Genomic DNA, 23,645 nt, shown 5'->3' with positions numbered 1-23,645 from the left:
CATGTACATGCTATGTCACATACTCACTGGCTGATGTCATGGGGAAAATAATATAAAGCTATTTTGATAAACTCCTTTGTGTTGTTAAAACTTGGAAAGACAGAGTAATGTATAGAATAAGTTTAGTTATTGAAAAAAGGTGGAAATATGAGGAGAAAAAAATATTTGACAATGTGTGTCAGATGAAATTTAAACTTTAAAACAAAAATAATTTCTATTCAGGAGCAGAATCCTTTTCGTTAAGTCCTGCAGTAAATGACCAGCAAGAATTAAGTCCAGAATTACTACTGGCTTCTTTTGAACCATATTGCTATAATGATTAGATTTCATTTTTATGGATTGGGCACAAATTAGTAATAGACAGATGTTTCTGTTGCTTCAATTTGATGTAAAAGAAGTTATTTACAACCCTAAATACTTGAATACAAAGAATTTGTGTCATATAGTTAAACTAATCCTCTTTAGGAATAATAAAATTAATTGCTTATCACACAATAAATTCTTATTGTGAACAATTAACACAGGTTTCAGAAAATGACTTTACAGATTTCTCTCCACTAGAGGTCTCTAGAGAAATACAATAAACTCTTCAGAAAAGCAGATACCTTAGACTTTGCCTCTTGACATTATTTGCATATCCTGGAAGATGAAAATCAACACCTGTTCTATTCTTATTCCAGGTATTACTTCGAATATACTATTTCTGTTGTGGATATAATTATTCCTATTACTATGATAATAAGTCAAATCCATTAGGTGTTTTAATTGATTTTATAGTTAGGTATTTAACATTTATAATTAGAACTTCAACATCACATCACTTAGGAAATATAAGAAAACATTTAGCAGAAGGAATGAAAAAACTATGGTGGCAGCTTAGTTTACCTCTGCATTTACTATTTTTTGCTAATGCTTGCCTCATTAAATATAATATAACGATGTCAACAGGCTTGTTATTAAGTGTTGGACTATAATCTGCTGTACTCAATGCATAGAACAAACAGGATTCTCTGAGATTTGAGGTAGAGTCAGTAATCAGAAAACTGGAAAACCATGGAAAGAAAAATGGTTGCCCTGCTCAGATTGCTCCATCATTAACTGTGGTGGATAGTTCTGGAAACAAGAACTCAATGCAGGCACCAGTATTAATTGCTAGTTTGTTGATTAGGTTTTTTTTTGGTGCTACATGGTATGTGTGGAAGACAAGATCATGAGCTATGCTGAGGTCTCAGAGATGAGGGAGGGACTCCTGAGAAGCCAGGTTACTGTGACAGTTCTGGGACTTCCTGAAGTTTTTCAAGTTAATTTTACAGTGTGTCTTCTGATTTTTTCACCTTTAAATTGAGAACTGCAAAGACTACTCAACTAAGGCAAATCAGCAGTTTGAAATATCACGGCTAGGCAATTAAGAAGCGCTATTTCTCAGAGTATTTCTTCCTGAAAAGTCCAGAAATAAATAAAAAGCTCTGAGAGGAATAAGAGCACAGCACTGATATTCTCCTAAAGCTTGTAATATGAAATCACAGAGGTAACCCATCGCCTCCATCAGTGGATCTGTCAGTGAGGTTTCAGGCATGGAGCTCATACATCAAGAGATGCTGTCACTTCCACGAGCTCTCTTGAGTGTTTTGCAAATTGGGTATATAGAGGTCATGATAGAACAGAAGCCCGCATACCATTTAACCAAATGGCTCTGCTCTTAATCTTAGAAACCAAGAAGTGTTATGCAAACACATCTATATAAATGGCAGAATATTTTCTTTGACATGAAAATTTCAAACTCCTGGACTGCAGTCCACTCACCAGCTGCCCCTGGAGCTTTAAGACTCTCCCTTCATAGTACACTTGAGCCTGACACTTCTGCCTCAGTTTCCTCAGTTACAGCTCAGAATGAGATTTTCCATTTCCTTTACATTTTCCATTGTACAAGGGGCTTTGAAGGACTGACTAATAAGTACAGAAAGGTACACATGCAAATGTTCAGATACTCTGTGATTTTGATATGATATGTAATCATATATTACATAAAGCTCTGAATGAAAGCATTATGTAACAGTACTTGTTATCATTAAAAGTAAAATGAATATTTAAATGAATACTACATTTGATTGAGTGACTACTTCATAATCAGAATATGTGTTAATTGGGCTTTTTTTTCTCAAGACAAAAATGCTATTTCAGGTTATTGGCAACTGTATTTGAAACTTTCATCAACTTCACTAGTTAAACAGCTCATAGCTGATAACTGTGAGGACACGGAAAACAAAGGAAAGCAATGCAGTTCTTATGGGAACAGACAACATCTTCCTCTGGGTTTGACTAAAACCACACGCAGTGATCACGACCTCTGGATGCCTCAGTGCTATAAATACTAAACCATAAGTCAAAGTCTAAACTTCTCAAACTCTCTCTGTTGTTGTGTCAGCAGAATAAAATGTTAAGCCTTCTGTAATAAGGAAGAAATTAATCAATTGGGGGTTTAAAGAAATTATTTATATGGTTAATTAGGGTACTGATTTAGGTTACTGAAGCTGGCAGCAAAAGCTGCTGTTCTAAGGGGGGGTGGTACAAAGTTTCAGGTTGATCCTGTGGTTCCCTCCCACCACCTTCTAGCATGTATATAAATTGTCAGCACTCCAGACCCTTTGCCAGTTCTCTCTTCTAGACTTGCCAGAAGCAACACAGGACTAAAGATGAAGATCTTTTTCTTATTCACTTTTTTGACTTTTTTGTTGTCTGCTTTTGAACAAGCAGCTGCTTATGCTCACTATGACAAGATTTTAACTCACAGTCGAATAAGGGCACGAGACCAGGGGTAAGTAACTGGCTTTTATTTCTAGTTTAAAAGGAAGCTTGTTAATTTTTATTCTCCCCTTTCTTCTAGCATTATATTACATGTAATTTTTCACAATGAATTTTTACTGTCATTCAAGTAGAATTTTCTTTTAAAATTAATTTTACAAGAATTTTTCCTGACTAAAAACCTTTTCACGGGGTTTTAAAAGGAGACAGAATACTGTTAAACTTACTAAAATGGAAGGAACTCTAAATCACCTCTTCTAAATGGATAAAGTGTGATTGAGAATCACCAAAATTAATTTCAGTTCCTAAGTATTGTAACGGGAGATCAGAAATTTTTAATGTGTTTTCAAACTTTTGCAGAGTTTATAGCTATCCACAGTATTTTGTCTCTTTATTCCATCCTGATGAAAACCATTGACTCTATTTAAATGTTTCCTAATGCGGGAATATATACTGGGAATCCTTTGTGAAACTTCTGTTCCCACTAAAGCAATGCAGCACGCTGCTCAGCAGGGCTTCCAAAAGGCAACGCTTACAAGCCAGTCTGCTTGGAGACATGGAAATAATTTGAACAGCTGGTGTCAGGGAAACACATGTGCCTAAAGATATTTTCCTCTTGTCTTCTTAAGCAAAACACATTCTGTGAATAAGAATTGTTTACCATCCTATCTTCCCACTGCCTGCTACACACACACGCTTTTCAATTTTTTTTTAGCTTTTCAAATAAAGAAGCTCACTGCTTCCCAGTGATGTAAAGTATATATTCTAACTTCTGAACTGATGAATTTTTTTAATTGCAGAAGTATAAAAATAAGGGGTGAAATGCCCTTGCTCCATGGAATTTGACTATAAGAAATTCATATTTGTACACCACCATGCTAAGGAACACGTATTCCTCCTCTGAAGTCTGTGACTCCTTTTATTTACATGCCAATTTACCCTTTGGTCCCCAGTAATTCCCAGAATGTTTATTTAGGTGCCTGCGGTACTCAAAATGGTTGGTAATCAAAATAGCTGATTGATTTACAGAAGACAGGGCTTCCTTCTGCATAAAGAACAAGGCACTTTTCTTCCCCATCTCCCCATGACCTCCAGCTGCACAGATGTGTAAAAGACAAAAACTTTAATGAAAAGAGCCTCATGGTGTTCACTGGTCCCCGGTGGCTGGTAATTCACTTCACAGGAGGAAGGGAGTAATGGATATCGAGACTTGCCTGGGCACAGCTGGTGATCACTGCCCATCAGAGACACAGGGTCAAACCAGAACAAGGGGAAGCTTCTGTCGCTGCAGGGAGGGTGGACTTGCCAAGGAATCCAGCTGGGCAGTCCCAAGGATTTGCACTGTGGCTACTTCAAAACACACCTGTCCTGGGTACTGAAGCCAGATGTTAATTTCTTACTCGACAGGAAAACTATTTGCTACTATTTAATGTAAAATTTTTCATGTATGAAAACTTCTTTTTAAAATGTTTCTCATTACACCCATAGCCCAAATGTCTGTGCTCTTCAGCAAGTTATGGGAACAAAAAAGAAATACTTCAGCACTTGCAGAAACTGGTACCAGCAATCCATCTGTGGAAAGAAAGCGTAAGTATGCTCTGCTTCCAAACTACTCTCCACTGAGATAATAAAATGTACTATTAGAAAACTCCTTTTCTCATCGACAAACTGTTTATAGTTTATATTAGAATCTTTACTTCTCCTCCAGGTGGCATTGCAATACTGACTTCCCCTTTCCTTCTCTGGGCACACTGCAAGTCATACAAAATACTTCACCTTTTCAGTAAAGTCTGCCATACTACTGACAACTTTGGCACTAAATTTTATTCTACCGCAGACACATTGGGAAGAAGGTATTTCCTGAAAATGCTTAGAGAGGAACTTGAATATTCTCACAGGCAGTTTTGGAAAGCAACATACTTCTGTGGTTTCATTCCTAGATAGATGTCATGTCTTCCCATGAAAGAAAGTCTGCTCTCAGAATGAGTCTGAGGGAATTCATTACTTTGCAAAGCTCCAGAAGCAGTGATAGATAACTTCATGTGTTAGGAAAAATAGTTTGAAGCAATAGGCAGTTTAAACTTACTGAACTGAAGTCACGTGGAGACTTTGCTCTCCTCATTACTAGAATTTTGAGGAATGTTAGTTGTAAAACATTTCACAAATCCTGTGCAAGGCCTCAAGAAGTCTAATACAGCCAACCAGAGGAAGACATTGAGAGGTGGGGCTGGGTGGGTTTGGTCATGATAGTGTATACAAAGTTATCACCTACCCTTCCCCTTCCAATTTAATGCCCCCTACATGGTACAAGCACTCACAGAGCAGGGCTAGATGAGGAAAAGAATGTGTGTGAGAATAAGTTGAGTCGTGGAACTCCTGAGGGTTGTTTAAAGTGTTTTTGTGGTTATAATAAAGCATCTGTTGTAACTTAGTCTTAGCCATTAATGAGTTTTATACTCTGCATACTAAACCCAGAAACACAGACAAGGCTAAGAGACTTCTCCAATAAGAACGCTAATCGTAAGGACAACAGCTCATCTCATGTCAATATCTACACGTTAAAAAGTCCTCCCTAGCTTATGTCTATAAAATGTTGAAGGTTTTTATTATGTGCAATTCCCATTTACAATGGAAGTGTAAGATGCAAATTTCCTAAAATCAGCATTTGTTGGGCCAAAAGTCTTTCCACTGTTTCTCAGCAGTATTTTATCTCCATGCCAGCAAGAAGTAGAAACAGATGAGTCACAGAGCTGATTTGAATAAACTAAAAACTGGCTCTATTAGCCAAGAATAACAAGGATTAAGGTAGTGCTGTTCTGTCTTTTTCCTTTGGAATATACTCCTTTGGATGAGGTCAGAACAATGTTGTACTTAAAAAAGAACCAAAAAAACAAAAACAACAAGAAGAAAAATCAACAAAAAAACCAAACCAAAACAAAAAACAACCAATCAAAAAAAGAAAAAACCCAACAAAGACAAAGAAACAAACCCCACCAAAACCTCAAGAATGCATCATTTGTTTCTTAGCTGAATAATTGCTTTCTTTCTTCTTTTGGCCACAGGCTTATACTGAACTAGTAGGTATTCATATGAGCATAATTTCTGGTCTGGTCTGATGTGGCATTTCCCGTGTGCTCTGCCTACACACAGGTTCTACTGAGGAACAGCACCTTGCACTGCATTTTATCTGGTTCTGACCTTATTGTGGGCTGTTGCTCGATACAAACCTCTTTTCTCTCATCTCATCTTTCTTATATTTTGGGCACAGCTAAAGAACCTTCTAACTTCTACAGAAAAATGTAAGGGAACATGAATAATGTAAGTAGGAGCTTGCTAACTGAAAAGAAGCCTGGGCTGTGCACAACAAGATACTTGGTAAAAAAAAGCACTGATCTTGTAATGCTTGGCTGAAGAAGAATTTTCTTCTTACCTATGTTCTTCAGCCAATTTTCTGTCTTTCATTAATTGTATCATAGCTGGATGTAGTATGAGGATTAAACTTGCCATGTCTTACTCTATGCTTATAACTCAGCTGCCTCTTTCCTTTTTCCAAAAGCTAATTAAACTTCAATCTTTCATAGCTTCCCATGGGATGAGGGGGAAATAATTTCTATTCCAGGGGAGGAAAAAATATTTTCTCATGACAAAGCAGTCCACACAGTTAGGGGAACATTTTAATTCCTATTTTGCTACATTTGTTTGGTTTTTTTTTTAACAGATAATCAGATTATTATGTTTTTATTATTAGTTTCTGGCAAGAATGCAAGAAGGACTAAGAGTAAAAGATTTATCATTAGATTAAAAATCTGTAGCCTATGCTATCCATGCATTCCCAAGATATAGCCTTTAATGAATTGCTTTAAAGAAAGAGATGTACTAAAAAACTATACAAATACTTTCAATATATGGTTTCTCTGTTGAAAATATGCCCATGGCAGAAGGGTGAACATGTCATGTACATTTATGCATGTGAAGGAATGGATAAAAAATATTTTCATAGCATGGAGAAATAAAAGACTGTGTTTAAAAAAGAAATAATTTTCACCACCTCTATCAAATTGCTCTCTTTTATGGAATGATAATCCTCGCTTTTCCAATCATTCTGTTTATTATTATTTTTCTTCCAGTCTGCTTTATTTTAAAATCTTTCAAAGTAGTTTGGATGTTGAAGATATTAAGCCCAACTTTTTATTTTGAATGAGCTGTTCATTTTAATGTGGTTGTGATTAACTTTTTGTCAGCTTTAAATTATGAAACGTGAGAAAAATGTACTCAACTGCCACCAAAGATTCTGCAATTAAAACTGAACTGTAGCGGTTAAAGACCCAGTAAAAAGCTTCAAGGAATGAGTGCTCAGAACTTTTGAACTTCCATCAGCCACATCTATAAAAATAAACATATTATGTAAAGCAGTGATGTCTTTATGGTGTACCATATACTGTACAAATTATGGTGTACCATAATTTGAAAAATAGCATCTAAAGTTTAATGTATTAAATTTCTTCCAAGGAGCTAAAATCACTTCAGTGATAACTTTAGTGAATTTGCATTTTCCTGTAAAAGAGGAAGATTTTTCAGACAGGTCAATGGCAGAACTCTTATTTCTGTCTATTAATTAAGAAGACATTATATCTTATAAGAAACACAATGTTAAAATGAACATTACTTTATAGAATCGTCATTCAGCCCTGGTTTGCTGTTATGTGTAACTTATGTGTATTTGAGAATGAGAGAATTTTATATAACATTTCCTCGCCCCTGGCAATGCTAAAATCTCTGTGTGCTGTGATGACAAGTTTTTTTAAACCCTGGGTTTGGTTTTTTGTATTCTGGTTTTTATCCTTACTACATTTACCTGTGGACTTTCCCTTGAGTCTACCCATCCAGTTTTTAGTGACTTCCTTCTCTGTAACCAGTTTTATGTCTGTTCTTAATTAGTTCTCTCCCTCATTCCTCAGCTTCTTCAGATTCTTCCTTGGAAAACAGAGGCTTTCTTATCACACTTTTTGTCTCCATACAATGCACAGGACCTTCTCTGAAATACTTGTTAATTTCTATAATGTGTAGCTGACCACATGTAGTTCTGTCACTTTAATTTCTATTCTGTTAATTTAAATTTGTCTTTTTCCTTTACAGCCCTTCGACGAGGATTTTATTTTAATTATGGCAGTCATTCTTTAAATTCAAAAACTTTACATTTAGCAATATATGAACAATTTGTAATCAATACAAAAAGGGCTGAATGACAAAAAAAGGCTGAAAAGCTGGAGAGTATGTGCTAGCAATGAAAAATTGATAATAGAAATAAAATTAGACTTAACTAAAATTAGTTTATTTCTCCTGCATATTATTTAATTGTGCTTTTGTCTACATCCTACAGAACTGTCTTATATGAGTGCTGTCCTGGCTATATGAAGATGGATGGCACGAGAGGATGTCCTGCAGGTACAAGCTTATTTTCTTATTGATAAATTGGCATACAGAAAGAATTACGATTGCAAAGAGTTTCAAAGGTGGTCATCATGAGAGATGATTGCCCTTTTTAAGAAGTTCTGCCTGAGAATGCACAGCTTCATTTGCATGTGGCAAGCACAATTAACAATTAGCTAGCACTGAATTTGATCATAAAGTCTAGGTTGAACTTCCCAGCTCCTTCCAGATTCTGGATTGGTGAGAACTGAGAGTGTCTTCAGTTCCCAAAGCTGCCAAGTTTGAAACATACCGGTGTGGTCAGAAAGCCAGGTCCCAGGGTGGACCATATCTAAATTTTGTATTTTCCTTTTTCTGAAAAAATTTGAATCTAATTTACCTAAAGAATCTTATTACCTTTATCAAAGAAAGAGTGAAAATGAAGACAGAACTTCTTCATCTTTCCTATTTATGCTATTCTGCTTTGTAAAAATAAAACCACAGCAGGAAAGAGTAGTATGAGAAGGAATACATTTCATAGTTTTTGATCCCTATAACTGAGATAATTCTTTTATGTTCAATAATGCAGATTTCAGTTTGTTTAGATAAATTAATCTCCCTCCAGATGCTGACATTAGGATGAGATCAGTCACACACTAGAATCACCTGTTCTTCTCAAGAACCATAAAAAGAACCAAGAACCATTAGGTTGCATGCAAATGTCTCATTTCTAGATGCTTAAAATTAGGAGAGATGAATGCTGTTCTCATGTAGCCATGTTTTAATTGTGAGACTATGGCCATTCTTACTCTCTGGATGGATCAGTACCTGCATAAACCAGACACTCGAAGAAGTGTAAGAGGCCTCACAAAAAGAATTCTGGTCCATCATGACCGAATAAGACCCACTCCACTGAAATTTTTGTGGGATAGCCTCCCTTCTTCATGTTGGGTTGATACAAAATACACCATCTCTTCTAAAGAAAACTTTACAATATTCAATATTGCTTGATCTAATTTTTCATTAAGAAAATCACAAAAAAGCAATAGCAGGCAGATGTGCTTAGATGATTTTTGAGTATGTTGACAATGAAATCTTTTATCTAAACATATTGTTTAATTCTGACTTAAACAGTTTCAGAACTATTATGCATCCAAAAGACACAAAGAAAATTTGATTGCGATAAACTGAAGAGTTTACATTATTCTTTCCTTGTGTTTATTTTAGTTGCTCCTATTGATCATGTCTATGGTACGCTTGGTATTGTGGGAGCTACCACCACACAGCGCTACTCTGACATGTCAAAGCTGAGAGAAGAGATTGAGGGACGAGGATCATTCACTTTCTTTGCGCCAAGCAATGAAGCCTGGGACCAGCTAGATTCAGTATGTCTGTGTGTCTTTGTGTCTGTGTGCATGTGCATGAGTTAAACATTTTAGCTGAAACAGCTAGTGTGGGATAAATTAGATTGGAAACAATGTCAAGATTTTAGACATAGAAGGACATAATGCAGGTAATAATGAAATAATCTACATGTTTAATGTACATTTCTGAAGCTAGAAAACCTGAGTTTACTTTCAGGAGTACTAAGCAACTGTCATTGCTTCTTAAGCACTTGCATGACACGTATTAGTAATTTCTTTAGCATAGTTTCAGGGAAACTCCTAGGAATTCCAGCAGGTACATGATGTATGACTGTACACTGTCAGAAATTCAGGTGTCCTTCTTTTAGTAATGATTTTCGTTGAAAAAACATTGAATTAAAGCTCCTCCAATGATTTGACTGTGATGAAGACTCATCTTCCATTTGTGAGCAAATCAGACTTAAAGATCATTTAAGTAGAGCCAGATTTATAGGCATCAAATTCATCTTCCCTAACAGATGCTGAGTATGTTGAAAGCATAAACTAAGGTAAAACAATAGTTACATCTTTCTGAATGGCAGGATGATTTTAAGCTTGTAATTAATTAAATTTCTTTTTTTCTTCAGGAAACTCACAGGAATTTGGTTGACAATGTAAATATTGAACTGTATAATTCTCTCCACCACCACATGTTAAACAAGCGCATGTTGACAAAAGATCTTAAGAATGGCATGACCCTGGTGTCTATGTATAATGGCCAGAAATTGTTTATTAACCATTATCCTAATGGGGTAAGTCTATTCTCCTTTTCCCCCCTAATATATTTATTTAGTTGATGCCTTTATTTCCTTATATAACTAAGAAAGTATATTATCAAAAGTTTACCTTCCACCAAGTCAGTTGCCACTGACAAAAATAAATATTCTCTTGAAGAACTTTTGATTGCTATGTAGACTAATCACTAAGAAAAGATGAGTAAAGATTGTGCTGTTTAGAAATCAATGTGCAAATGAAAATGAACTTTCTTCATAAAAGACAAAGCCTTTTGTGGTCCAAATACATGGTCATAATAAATTTGACAGCAAAATCTACTATTAATTTTTATAGTTTTGCTAAATAATATTAAAGCAGAATTTTTATTTGAATATTTGACTTTGAGTGCATGGTAGGAGCATTGAAAGTTGTAGGAAACACTCATCCATTATTTGCTAGGCAAAAAAAAAAAATTATAAATGCTAGAAACCTCCCAGTTAAGTCACTCATCTTTGTTGTCTTAAATGCATCAAAATGTTTGTTTGTCTAAGGGGGTTTATTGCTAAAAAACCAGTACAATAAACATATTAGCCAGATAAGAAATCAGAATTGCAGTAAGAAATTAAACATGAATATGAAATCAATGTAACGTGAATAAATCTGCTGCTATCCTTCCAGAAGCTTAGTCAAGCTTTCATATCTTACAAGGCTTTACTTCAAATTTTGAAAAAAACAATTGGAATAACAGCAGTGAATACACAATTTGCAGTACCTACATTGCCAGTCCGTGAGAGTCCAAGTTTGTGATCAAATTAGTGTTTAATCTTCTACTATTTGATTCTTCAAATATAGGTTGTTACTGTTAACTGTGCCAGGATCATCCATGGCAACCAAATTGCTACCAATGGTGTTGTCCACGTTATTGATCGTGTCCTGACTTCTGTTGCAAATACCATCCAAGATTTCATTGAATTCGAGGATGATCTTTCTTCATTTAGAGTAAGTGGACAAAAGTAAAAACTCTTCTCTGTTTATTTAAGGGAGGGGGTTTTTATTGTTTTTTTATTTGTTTATGATACCTGGAAGTAAGAGGTGTTAGCTCAGTAAGAGAGAGAAATAAATTAAATTAAGAGCTTCAGGTAATATTGCAAATCTAATCATTTAAAAAGGCAACATCAATAGGACAGAATGTGTCCCTGTACCTAAAAAGTGTCTTCTCTTCAAGCACTGAGAAAATGAAACATGAGCATGAAATTACAGTCTGGTGCTAGATAAATAAAAACAATTTCAAAATGGATAATAAAAAATGGTAAAGGCAGCAAATAAATTCCAGAACCTGACTCATAGAGTCGGTAGATGCACATAAGAAGGATTTTTCTTGCACAGACGAAGCATGATTAAAAATTGCCCGTTTCCAATTTTTCCATCTTCTGAAAAATGTGTCTGCACAGTGTAATGGTTTTCATCCTGCGTATTTTAAAAAATATGCCGTTGGTTTGCCATTGGTTTGCAGATAACTGTTGTCCTTTTCCATCTTCCATCTCCTTAATAAATACAAAAAGGTATTATAAATGCAGAGGCATAAAGGTGGAGAAGATCCTCAGAATCCCTCAAATCCAGTTCATGACAGTACAGGCAACCAAAATATTTAATATATTTACGAAAACTTAATATAAAAACCAATACTTTCCGGTTTTCAGTTTAAAAAATATTCGTCTGTCGATTAATTTTTTCATCTTTCTATAACATTCATGATCTATCTTTTTAAAACACTATAATCTCAGTCTAGCATCCAAGTATCTCCAGGCATGAGGTAAAATTAGACAGATAATGTATTTTGGTAATATTTCAAATAATCAGCATTAAAAGAAAAAATTATATTTTAGGCTCCTGCCATTACATCAGGTGTCATGGATATTCTTGGAAGACCTGGTCATTACACAATCTTTGCTCCTACTAATGAAGCTTTTGAGAAACTTCCGAGGGGAGTTTTAGAAAGGATCATGGGTGACAAGGTGGCCTCTGAAGGTATTTAAACTTTTTTGCAAATGGGAAATATGTATGAGTGGATCAGGAGGCAGAAAATGCACTACCCTTATAGCTCTGGAATGAAGTACCTCTACTGTCATGTGTGTAGGAGGAGTTATTTCTCCTGTCTCTAATTTTTCCATTTGACTAAGGATAGAAAGTCATTGAAAAAATCTCCAAAACAGTTTAAAGGGAACTGTGAAAATATAGGCACACTGACTTTCTAATAGTTCAGCTGCATAAGTCTGATAGACATTCCTGTTCCTAGAAATTCAGGGCTATCTGATTATGAAATTCTCTAATACCTTTGCATAACCTATGGAGTTTTGTACTCATAGATCTTTTTGGAGCATATCATATGCAGCGACCAGCAGATTGTAGCAAAACCAATACATTTTTAATAATATATGGGGTGCCAAATAGTTTTGATCATAAATGTGATTTAGAGGCCTACAGTATCATTACATTTAAATAAAACATCTGTGAGTGAAATTAATTAAAAATAGTGTAGCTGGGATAATTTATTCCACACCTATATAAATTATACCTATATGTGTATGTATCTGAACACCTACATCTGTTAAATTCCTGTTCTTTTCTCTGCAGCTCTTGTGAAATTCCATATACTAAACACTCTCCAGTGCTCTGAAGCCATCACAGGTGGAGCTGTCTATGAAACCTTGGAAGGAAACACTGTTGAAGTTGGTTGTGATGGTGAAAGTCTGACTGTAAATGGAGTGAAAATGGTGAAACGCAAAGATATTGTGAGAAGCAATGGCGTTATCCACCTCATTGATCAAGTGCTAATTCCTGATTCTGGTCAGTGATGTGTATGAAAAACTCATTGCACTGAAGATATTTTCAATAACTTTACCCAGATTCCCTCAGATATATAGTTCTGGATGAGCATGGAGAATCCAAAACAGGAACAGGAAGATATTGTGTGTTAAAATACCTTTTCTTAATTCTTTATTTGCAGCCAAACAAGTCATTGAGCTTGGAGGTGCTCAGCAGACTACATTTACGGACCTGGTGGCACAGCTAGGTCTGGCATCTTCTCTAAGGCCAGAAGGCCAATACACTCTCCTGGCACCTCTGAATGGTGCTTTCTCAGGTTAGTAGCCCTAATAAAAGATGCCAAAATAATCAAGCATATATGCTACCCTGACAGTTTTCCAAATAACCCCCAGTACTTGTTCTAAGTCTCACTGCAAGAGCATCATAGCAGAATAGAATTACTTCATCCTTTCAAATTACATACCTTGTAGAAATACAAAACAAGCCTAACTACCAGGTTGCACAGCTTGTTTTCAGTCATATCATTTGCTAATGGAAATAGTAGCACTAAAATAAGATACAAAATATGCACATAAAGATTGTAGGAATAGATATTAATAAACTGCTAGTTTTCTTAGTCTTACATTACTTCCATTAGATTCAAAACTTATTTATTCTCAGAAAATATATGCAGTAGTTTAATTCCAGCCAACAGCTAAATACCACACATCCACTTGATCAGTCCCTTCTTTCCCCCACTCTGGGATGGGGAGGAGAATCAGGAAAAAAAAATGTAATAAAACCTCATAGGCTTAGATATGAACAATTTGATAACTTTAACAATGTAAAATAATAATACTAATATGACTAATAGTAAAATAATAATAATAGTAATAGTAATAATTTTTAAAATTATAATTAAAACCTAAGAGAAGCAGGTGATGCATGATACAATTACCCTGACCTATGCCCAGCCATTGATTGGCACCTCCAAGCCAGGTTCCCCCAGTTTATACACTGAGCACAACATTCTGTGGCTTGGCATATCTCTCTGGCAAGTTTGGATCACCTCCTGGACATGATTCCTCCAGCCTCTCATGCACCTGGCCACTCACAGAACATGAGACACTGAGATGTCCCTGGATTAAGGTGAGCACTGCTCAGCAACAACCAAAATATCAGCATGTTATCAACATTATACTCATACTAAACCCAAAACACAGCACTGTGGGACCTGCTAGGAGGAAATTTGACTCTATCCCAGTTAAACCCAGGAAATACAAGAAAGTTATTATTTCTCAGTACATCAAAGCAGAGAGAAACTGATATAAATATACCACAAAACAGTTGTTTGTGTATTTGCGGAGGTGACCACACGGATATCTTGTCTTTTCTCAAAGAATTAGAGTGTAGTCTCACTACTAAGGAAACAAATTTGTATAGATTTTAGGTGCACATGTGGAAAGGACTAGTTCTAATACAAAATATAGCACTAATTCAGAAGATGGAGCAGGCCCACCTATAAATCCTCAGACATATTAGTTATAGTAATTAATCACAGCTGTGTCCAAAGTTCTTGACTGAATTTGAGGAATGGCCAAAACAATTTATCTTCTGTATACACAGACCTGTCCATGCTTTAACCCAAGCATTTCAAAGAAAGATTCAGTATTTCCAGATTCTTTTAACTATACTTGAATAAAAATTCACTATATAAATTACTGTACATTAATATCTAATTTGTTTTGTAGATGACACCTTAAGGCTGGATCAACGTCTTCTTAAAACAATCCTGCAGAATCACATTATAAAAGTGAAAGTTGGGCTCAATGAACTGTACAATGGACAAGAGCTGGAAACAATTGGAGGAAAACTACTCAGAGTCTTCGTGTATCGCACAGTAAGTGAATGAGTCTTTCTAAAAATATGCATCCGACTATGAAAACTTAATAAAAGGCAAAGCTGAATGAAACCCCCAACATTTACCATTATGACTATCTAGCAAAAAATCCTTCAACTTTTAAGGTAGCAAAAAATTAACATCTGATCTTTCTCAGTCCAAGCTTTGTTTGCAACTCTTTGGGAAAATGCAACAGAATTTCAAAGTGGGTGTTTAGCTGCTTACAAATTTTTGAACCTCGTTTTTAACACTAATTAAGAACAATCTCAAGGGAAAAACATGCACACACAAAAACCAACTTTTAAAATATTTGCACCATGCTATTTTATTATAGATTTTGCTATTTCTGCTTACTCAAGCAATGCCAAATTTCCTGGCAAGAACACACAATTTGACTGTAGGAAATATATATGGTTGTTATTTTTAACATTGTGTAAACAGCTACTACATTTGTTTCTCTTTCAATAAGGCTGTATGTATTGAAAATTCATGCATGGTCAGAGGAAGCAAAGAAGGAAGAAATGGTTTCATTCACGTCTTCAGACAGATCATCAATCCAGCAGAAAAGACTTTGCATGAAATGCTGAGAAATGATAAGCGTTTTAGGTGAGTAGCAATACTGACAGAATTGAGATTTTCCTGCAGAGGATATATACAGCACAGATGGTCTGAGAAAAAGTTTTGAACTGTGAGCATGTGAGTTGTTGGGGTTTTGAGAGCAGGGATGGCAGAGAAGGGTTTATTAACTACATAAATAACATAAAAGGAAAAAAAAAATGTGGGAGAAGAAAAATGTTCTCCAGCTGTATGCTGAAAAGGCTTTCACACTCTATGCTAGAATGCTTTCTTATGGCACAAAAGCTTGTAAGACACTAGAATGAGAGAAGTAAAAAGACAGAAAGAATTGAGTGATACATCCAGAGCTATAAATGTAATGGATTCTGGAGTTTTAATTATTGAGCGATACAATTCCATATGGGTGCAGTAGGATTGCATACCTTTCCAGTACTTATTTCTGTCCTTTTCCTGCAAGTATCTCAATACAATCAAAGAGCAAGAACAATCTTTTGCATCCTCATTTTATCTGTATGATCTCATTTGTATTTGACAAATCCTCCTCTGATCCTGGTTGCCAATATATTTTTTTTTCAAATAGTTTTTCCTCTGTCTGCTACTTTTAAGACTGCCTTTTCCTTTTTTCTCTTCTTTTTTTTTCTCATTTTCCTCTTCCACTATCTTTATTGCTGGGAAACAGTGAAAGTGTTTGAAAATTGAAACTATCAGAAATAAAAATGGGAGAACTATGTACCTGGACCCAATTATACCACATTTCAACAACATGTATTTTTTGTTTGTCTGTTTGCTGTAAACAGCATTTTCCTCAGTCTGGTGAAAGCTGCAGATTTGGATGATGTTCTGTCACGGCCTGGACAGTGGACTCTGTTTGTCCCAACTAACGATGCCTTTAAAGGTTTGACTGATGATGACAAGGACATACTGATAAGTAAGTAACCAAAAAAACCCTGGAATTATGAGAAAATTAAAATTGATTGGAAAAGAGACTAATGCACGTCTCACACAAAAGCTGTCTACTGAAGTAGTTTGCCTTTTGCACAGAGCAGGTCATAGGAATCCCCTTAATTATTTCCTTCTTGGGCGTAGAGAAAATTACTTTTTGGAAAAATCTCCAACCCGATTTTTAAGTTTAAATTTCGCTTCTCAATACCTTATTCCATAGTGTTACTTCCTTCCATTATTTTTGTCTTCAAATCAGAACTTGAAGTTGTCCAAAGCCAATGCCATATTGGACGAATTCTGTAGTTAGAAGACAATTTTATTTGCCCTTCTGCATTTCCAGGGGCTTTATGCACCATTTTTTTCTATCATTGTGACTCAGTTACTTAATGCTTTCCTTGGCCCTCATATTTTTTTTTTTTACAGCAGATTTTTTTTTTTTTTTTGTGCCAGATTATTTTCTAGAATTCTATCTTGGTTTTCTTTTAAGTTATTATGTTGCTTTCTCCATAAAGATTAAACCTTAAAGTATATAGCTCTTTAACCAATATAAAGAAATACTTTTTTTATGTATAAGAAAGACACAAACCAAGGATTATTTTAACCAGTAACTATAGTGGCATAGTTACAAATGTAATCTGATAGTTTGTGCAAAAATCTTGGGAGTGGCCATGTTTAGGCTTTTTACGGAACTTAATGCTACCTATGAATGGTCCAGTTACAAAATATCAGTGCTAATTTTACTAGGAAGAAGAAGATAATTAATTGCATTTCAGTAGTGAAGTAAACTGCAGTAGTGTCAGTGATCAGAGCAAAACACAGGGAAAAACCAGAAAATTTTCACTGAAAGAGACATCAGGAAAAGAATATGACCAGACAAGATTCCCACTGCAGTTTCATCAAGGCTGGAACTACTAATAACAACTAGTATCAGCATGTAATTCTAGTATTGGGGGTCAACATTCCATGTAATGGCAAACAGATGTGTTTTAAAGTTTCTCTGCTTGATACCCTGTCTGCTGGGCATGTTGTAGTTGTTCTGCAGCCCATCCTATGAGTCTCAACCTCCACAGACCCAGACAGCCTTATCAGGATATTAACTTGAGCTGGAGAATACTTTTTTTTTTTTTTTTAAGACAGTCTTGAAAATATTTGATTTTTTTTTATTTTCATCCCACATAGGAAGGCCATACTTTGAAATATGGAAATCTTCCCTAAAATAGGGTGGTTTCCCCTTGCCTGACTTCTCCAAGCTGCTTCTGTCCTCTGTAAGAACAGACAAACTCAGCACTCCTAATTGCTCCATTGACCATTTTTATGCTCTTTTGTAGAAGATTTCTCATAGGATCTTTGTGATTATGTTCTGAGTATCTTTTTGTCATATAGTTGGGCTTTTTCCCTTGTATGTGTTCATGGTATTTTCATACATATTATGTTTCATTCTAGCTCAAGTCTATGTGAATCCTTAGCATTCCTACAAAGAACAATCCCCTACCATTTAATTTTATTCCAACTTTTTTATTTTTACATAGGAGACAAAAATGCTCTCAGGAATATTCTTCTTTACCACTTAACACAAGGAGTTTTTATCGGAAGTGGCTTTGAGCCTGGTGTAACAAATATTCTTAAAACCATCCAAGGAGGCAAACTCTACTTGAAAACAGTTAAGTATAGAAAATGTCTCCCTGCTACAGCCTTGTAACAGAGATTTGATACTCCATGTCTATCCACATTATAAAATGGCATGCATTTCTCCAAATGTTATAATAGGGTTTGGGGTTATTTTCTAATATCTTTGATAACTTGGGTTCTTTTTGATCCAGGTGAATGATACTCTTCTAGTTAATGAACTGAAATCAAGAGAATCTGATCTCATGGCAACAAATGGTGTCATTCACGTCATTGACAAACTCCTATATCCAGCAGGTGAGTATTATTTCATGAAATTTGTGCCCACTCTTTTAAATTTGTTTACATGCTTTGTAATTGCAATAACTTTAAAAAGGTAATCAATTTAAAGATACAATTCCTATGTGGAATTTGAAACAGAAAATTTACCTCAATGCTCATTTTGTGGAAGAGACTTGCTTGAAACCTTGACAAGATTTTGAAATTTTATGAAAGTAAAGTATATGAAAGACAAGACTAGACAAAGACTACCTTTTCTGCTGATATGGAATAATATATATCGAGTGCACGCCAGTGTGAGTGTTTTAGAATGATTTCATCTCCTGATCATTGTAAATCAAAGTAAAAAAGCACACAGTTGTATATTTCATCTTACATGCCTGTTCTTTTGTCAGAGCTGCCTGTTGGAAATGATCAGCTGCTCACCATACTGAAGAAGTTGATTAAATACATTCAAATTAAGGTATTCTTTCAGTAATTCTCTCTGTCTTTCTGGCAGGATCTGTGAAAATGAGCACATTATAAGTCATAAGTGATTCTCTGGTCCTTTCTTTCTTCAGCAGACAACACATTCAATAGCTCCCAGTTACCCAAATATAATCATGAATGATACCCTGCACTCAACAATTATGTTTTTCAGTGCCAAATAATTGTAGTATATTTGCATTTGGATAACTTCAGTTTGAATTGGCCCAAATCTGCTCTTTAGTTCACTTCATCACTCTTGGAAAACAAATCATTTATTTGAAAAAAAAAAAAAAATACTGAGTGACTAAAGTCTTATGCTATTAAAACCAGCAGCATTAAGAACCTGTGAAGAAAAGTAGGCATCCTTATCCCTCTCAGCTATCCTCTTGAGATTGCATTCTCCCTCAACAATGAACAAGAGAACCTAGACAAATAGCATCACCTAACTTTTAGGTCAATGAAGGAGTGAATCCTACTCACAGTCACTAGGAAACTATAAGGCAAGTGTTACTTTTTAAAAATTTTAAATACTTTTCTGTTTTTATAGTTTGTTCGTGACAGTACCTTCAAAGAGATTCCACTGACATTTTACAGTAAGTTCATTTTAAGTACTTCCAGTTGGGTTGGATATTGCTTTTTAAGTGGTGCCAATTCCAGTTTGGAATTGTACATCTCTTTTTCAATAAAGAAGAAAGAAATTTCTGGGAAAGTAACTTGTGCCAATGAAGAAAAGGAAGATAAAGACACAAACTACAATGTTTCTGGCTGCTGTGCTACTGTATTTTTTCCTTTCCAGATGTGTGACTGGAAAGTAACCCTGAAGTAAGCTGTTTAAACTCTTGTGGTAGACAAGATACATATGGAAAAGATTGTTTTTCAGCTTTTAGCCAAGGTTCAGTGCTTGGTGCATAACAAAGTTGTATCTCTCTCTAAGATGTAGCATTGTATTGTACTCTCCAAGATGCAGCATTGTCTGTGTGCTGAGACACGTTTTTTTCATAAATGTTTCCAGAGGGACAGAGTGTACCTCTTGACCCTGTTTCCCATATGTGCAAATATGAGGCTTGAATGGGAGACAGTTGTTCAGAATATTTTCTCTTTAGGGAGTACATGTAAAAAAAAAAAAAACAAAAACAAAAAAAAAAAAAAAAACCTTTTAGCTCTCTTGTTTCCTTTCTCAGGATGTGCATTTAATTTCTGATTATAGAGTATGTGTTGAGACAAGCTGTTAGAAAACAGAGTTCCTTCTGTAACCTTGTGAGGCAAGATGAATTTAGACAAATTACTAAATTCTTGTGGAGTCCTACCCATATTTCACAGTATGAAGTGAAACCATGCCATCAGACTTTTTAAAATTGGGAATGGACATACTGAAGTTAAGAAACCCTTGAAACAAAAAATGGAGTAATTCACCTTGATGGCAAATTGAATATGAGTCAACACTGCCCCAGCAGCCAAAGTTGCCAACTGTGTGCTGGGGTGCATCAGGCATAGCATCACCAGCTGGGCAAGGGAGGGGAATTGTCCCGCTCTCCTCTGCACTGGGGCAGCCTCACCTCAAATGCTGGGGCAGTTTTGGGCCCATTGTCCAGAAAAGGGTGATCAAGATGGTGAAAGATCTTGAGATCAAGACTTTTGAGGAGCTGATGAGGTCACTCGGCTTGTTCATTTTGGATAACAGAAGGCAGAGGGGTGACATCATTGCTGAGCAGTGACCCCATCTTAACCCATGCCTTCCCCAAGATGGGCAGTGGAGGGGGTGTGCTGGTCTGCTTTATGATGACCAGTGACAGGACACGAGGAAATGGAATGAAGCTGCTTTGGGAAAGTACAGATGAGACATTAGATAAAGATTCTTTACCCAGGGGGTGGTCAGTCTATGGAACACCATCGTCAGGAAAGTGGTTACAGCAGCACCAAGCCTGACAGAGTTCAAGGAGCTTCTGGACAGAACCCTTGATCATATGGCTTAGTCTTCCTTCTCCTGTGAGAAGAAGGAAGTTGGACTTAATGATTCCTATGCATCTCTTCCAGCTTGAGATATTCTGTGATTCTACCTCCCATGGCCAGTGAGAGTAGCACAGGAAGCAGTACCTGAGGTCCACATTCATGTCTCTCTCAGCTATAGAGGTGAATGTGGACATCTAGAAAACTGTAGCTGTAGATTCAGTCGAGTGAAAGACTGGGAAGGCTGAAACCTCCATCAGTGTGGGATTCTCAGTGGATGGGTATGAGTCAAATCACTATCAGAGGTGTTCAATGAATGCTTGAGTCTGTCCTGGGTATAGAGAGACAATTTGATCTCTCAAGGGCTTATTTTCTGTGATGTTCTACCTATAGTTCTGAATGCGAGAAGGTTTCCTGTGTGTGTCTGATCAGCTCCCGAATGAAAAGGGCAATATTTAGGCATAAAGTATGTCAGGGAGTTGTTCAAAATTTTGTGTGGGTAATTGTATAAGTCATCTCTATTATGTACCATACATCATCATGGGTACCATGACCCATGGGTTTCATAAAAGGCAAATACCATATCAGCATATTCTGTCTGCAGGTGACCTGAGTGGATCACCATTTCATAACCAGAACCAAGATTCATACTCTAGATCCTTTTGTGTTGCTATTCCACCAGTTAATGTCTATGATTTTACCCACATCTTAATGAGCAGACCAAATCTAACTGATCATTGCCTCAAAGAAATTGTAAGAATGGAATGCACTGTATATTCCATTTTTTATATTTTCAGAAATTAACATAATTGAAAGCAACGTCCAGCCTATCATCACAAAGGAAGGTAAATGAGGCCTGTGGTATATATATTTCTGCATATGTTCATATACATATTCAGAATATATCTTGAATATATTTCTTCAACAGGATGCATTTTATACCCAGCAACTCTAGGATGCTAAGCACTTTGCTGGAAAAGCAAAGATACAAATATTGCAATTAGAACTGACTGAAATATTTTATATTAAAAGATTATCCATGCTTTTTCTCCCCAAATGAGTTTTATCCTTTTTCTGTGGGTATTTAAAAATATCTTAAGTAATCTTTTTTTTAAACCATTTATCTCTTTTTTTTTCAATTAAAACAGATATTTTAAAGATACGTTTCTTATACTTTGAAGAAAAAATTGGTTCATTTTCCTATAATTTTCAATCAGTTCTAACTACCAATATCTGTTGGATGTCTGAAAATTATATCTACCCAATTTTTGGCTTTTATTATTTCTCCATATGGAAGCATGACTTAAAAATTAGTGATGGGACTGAAGAGAAAAAATGTGGGGATGAGACTGCTAAAACCACTTGTGATTTATAACTTAAGTAAAGCTGATGAGATCAGGTTTTCCATTGAAATAAAAATGCTGAAAGGGAATTTGTTTTACCTCAACTGAGAAAGGCATTTAAAAATGTCATGCAAATAATTTCATGCAGACTGCTTAATCAGTGTTTCTGGGAGGATTTCCTTCCAGAAGTGACAAGTGGTTACTTTTTCAGGAGTTTGTCTGTACTTCATCCCATTTAGGATTAGAGACCATTTAACATGTATGCTGATCTTTGTTGCCTAGTCTCCATCATTAAATCAGATCCACACTGCAATATAAATTGATAGATTATTTTATATGGTAATTCATCCAAGCTATTTTAGAAATCTTGCTATGGTGAGAGTGAATCACTCTTTGAAAGTACCTCTTCTGCTCTGTTAAACCCAGAGACAGAGTATATAGTTTAGGTGATTTACAGGATGTATAGAAGTTGAAAATTAACTGAAATAAAATTGTCTTTTAAAGAAAAAATGAAAATGAAAAAATGAAATCTTTTTAAAAATACTTCCTGAAATATTAAAAGTCTGAACACTGCATAGTCAAATTTAGAACTACATTTTAGTCACCAAATAGAGAAAAAAAAAGTTAGTGAGTATTGAAGGGCTACTCCTTTCCTTTTGCAGTACAGTATTTCTGCTTTGGGACACATTCCAGGGAAAGATCTCTGGCCAGTGCAGTCTTTCTGCTGATATTTGCTTCAGATATAGACCAAATAAAACCAATTCTCTCACTTCTGAGCTTTCTCAGTAACAACAGAGAGTGGCAGATGCCATCAGAACCACTTAAATCCACAACAGTCTGTAGATAAAATCTGGCAAAGTTAAATGCTAATTTTATCAGGAAGTTCTACTAGATCACGATGCAAGGGCGACTTCCACTAAAAAAATAATTACATCTCTCCCCCCAGGTTTAGAGGGGAATGTGTGTCTTTTCCTGTCTCAGTGCTTTCTGCTTGTGTTGTGCTTCCATTTTTTGTACCTGGGCATGTATAGGATCTAAAAGATTAAACAGATGTAAAGAGTTAAATTTTAGTGAATCCCAAATCTTAACAGATAAAATATTCAAAGGATTGATCCTAGACTGGGCAATATAGCTGGCTATGCCTTTACCTTTTGGTTTGTACACATCTGCTGTATCCATCACACAAAAAGGCACAGTTACTGAGAAATGAAAAAAATAAAGTATTTATAAACATTCATAAATACAACTTTTACATTATTTTCTTTATATTCATCACTTATGTCAATGTAAATTGGTATTTAATTTAATTCTCCACATGCAAAAAATTCCTCTAAATTTAAAACAGAAGCAAGGGAATGAGTCTTCTGAGACAGTTTCTTTAAAATATTTATAAATGTTTTTCATTCAGGCTTGTTAAAAATAAAAGAAGGG

At 35.5% G+C, this 23,645-nt stretch overlaps 1 protein-coding gene across 8 annotated transcripts in view; it reads left to right on the top strand.

Annotated features, from left to right (window-relative positions):
• Positions 1–2,621: 2,621 nt before the first annotated feature.
• Positions 2,622–23,645, top strand: part of POSTN (periostin) — a 31,278-nt gene continuing 10,254 nt past the window's right edge. For 2 of the 8 annotated variants that reach the window (XM_041467022.1, XM_041467016.1), the window contains exons 1-17: positions 2,624–2,815; positions 4,291–4,389; positions 8,183–8,247; positions 9,439–9,596; positions 10,202–10,366; positions 11,181–11,327; positions 12,215–12,356; positions 12,963–13,175; positions 13,336–13,470; positions 14,885–15,033; positions 15,503–15,639; positions 16,407–16,537; positions 18,081–18,211; positions 18,372–18,474; positions 18,852–18,919; positions 19,472–19,517; positions 21,669–21,716. In XM_041467022.1, coding sequence (XP_041322956.1) covers positions 2,694–2,815; positions 4,291–4,389; positions 8,183–8,247; positions 9,439–9,596; positions 10,202–10,366; positions 11,181–11,327; positions 12,215–12,356; positions 12,963–13,175; positions 13,336–13,470; positions 14,885–15,033; positions 15,503–15,639; positions 16,407–16,537; positions 18,081–18,211; positions 18,372–18,474; positions 18,852–18,919; positions 19,472–19,517; positions 21,669–21,716 — 2,059 coding nt within the window. In that variant the 5' untranslated portion in view covers positions 2,624–2,693. Of the gene's footprint in view, positions 2,816–4,290; positions 4,390–8,182; positions 8,248–9,438; positions 9,597–10,201; positions 10,367–11,180; positions 11,328–12,214; positions 12,357–12,962; positions 13,176–13,335; positions 13,471–14,884; positions 15,034–15,502; positions 15,640–16,406; positions 16,538–18,080; positions 18,212–18,371; positions 18,475–18,851; positions 18,920–19,471; positions 19,518–21,668; positions 21,717–23,645 lie in introns of all 8 variants that reach the window. The other 6 variants (XM_041467019.1, XM_041467017.1, XM_041467023.1 and 3 more) reach the window with 4 other exon arrangements.

This window comes from Pyrgilauda ruficollis, unplaced genomic scaffold, assembly GCF_017590135.1.
Source record: "Pyrgilauda ruficollis isolate IOZ18807 unplaced genomic scaffold, ASM1759013v1 scaffold20, whole genome shotgun sequence".
Lineage (NCBI taxonomy): Eukaryota > Metazoa > Chordata > Aves > Passeriformes > Passeridae > Pyrgilauda > Pyrgilauda ruficollis.
The sequence above is the reverse complement of the archived record's forward strand: the minus strand, read 5'-3'. Positions and strand labels throughout refer to the sequence as shown.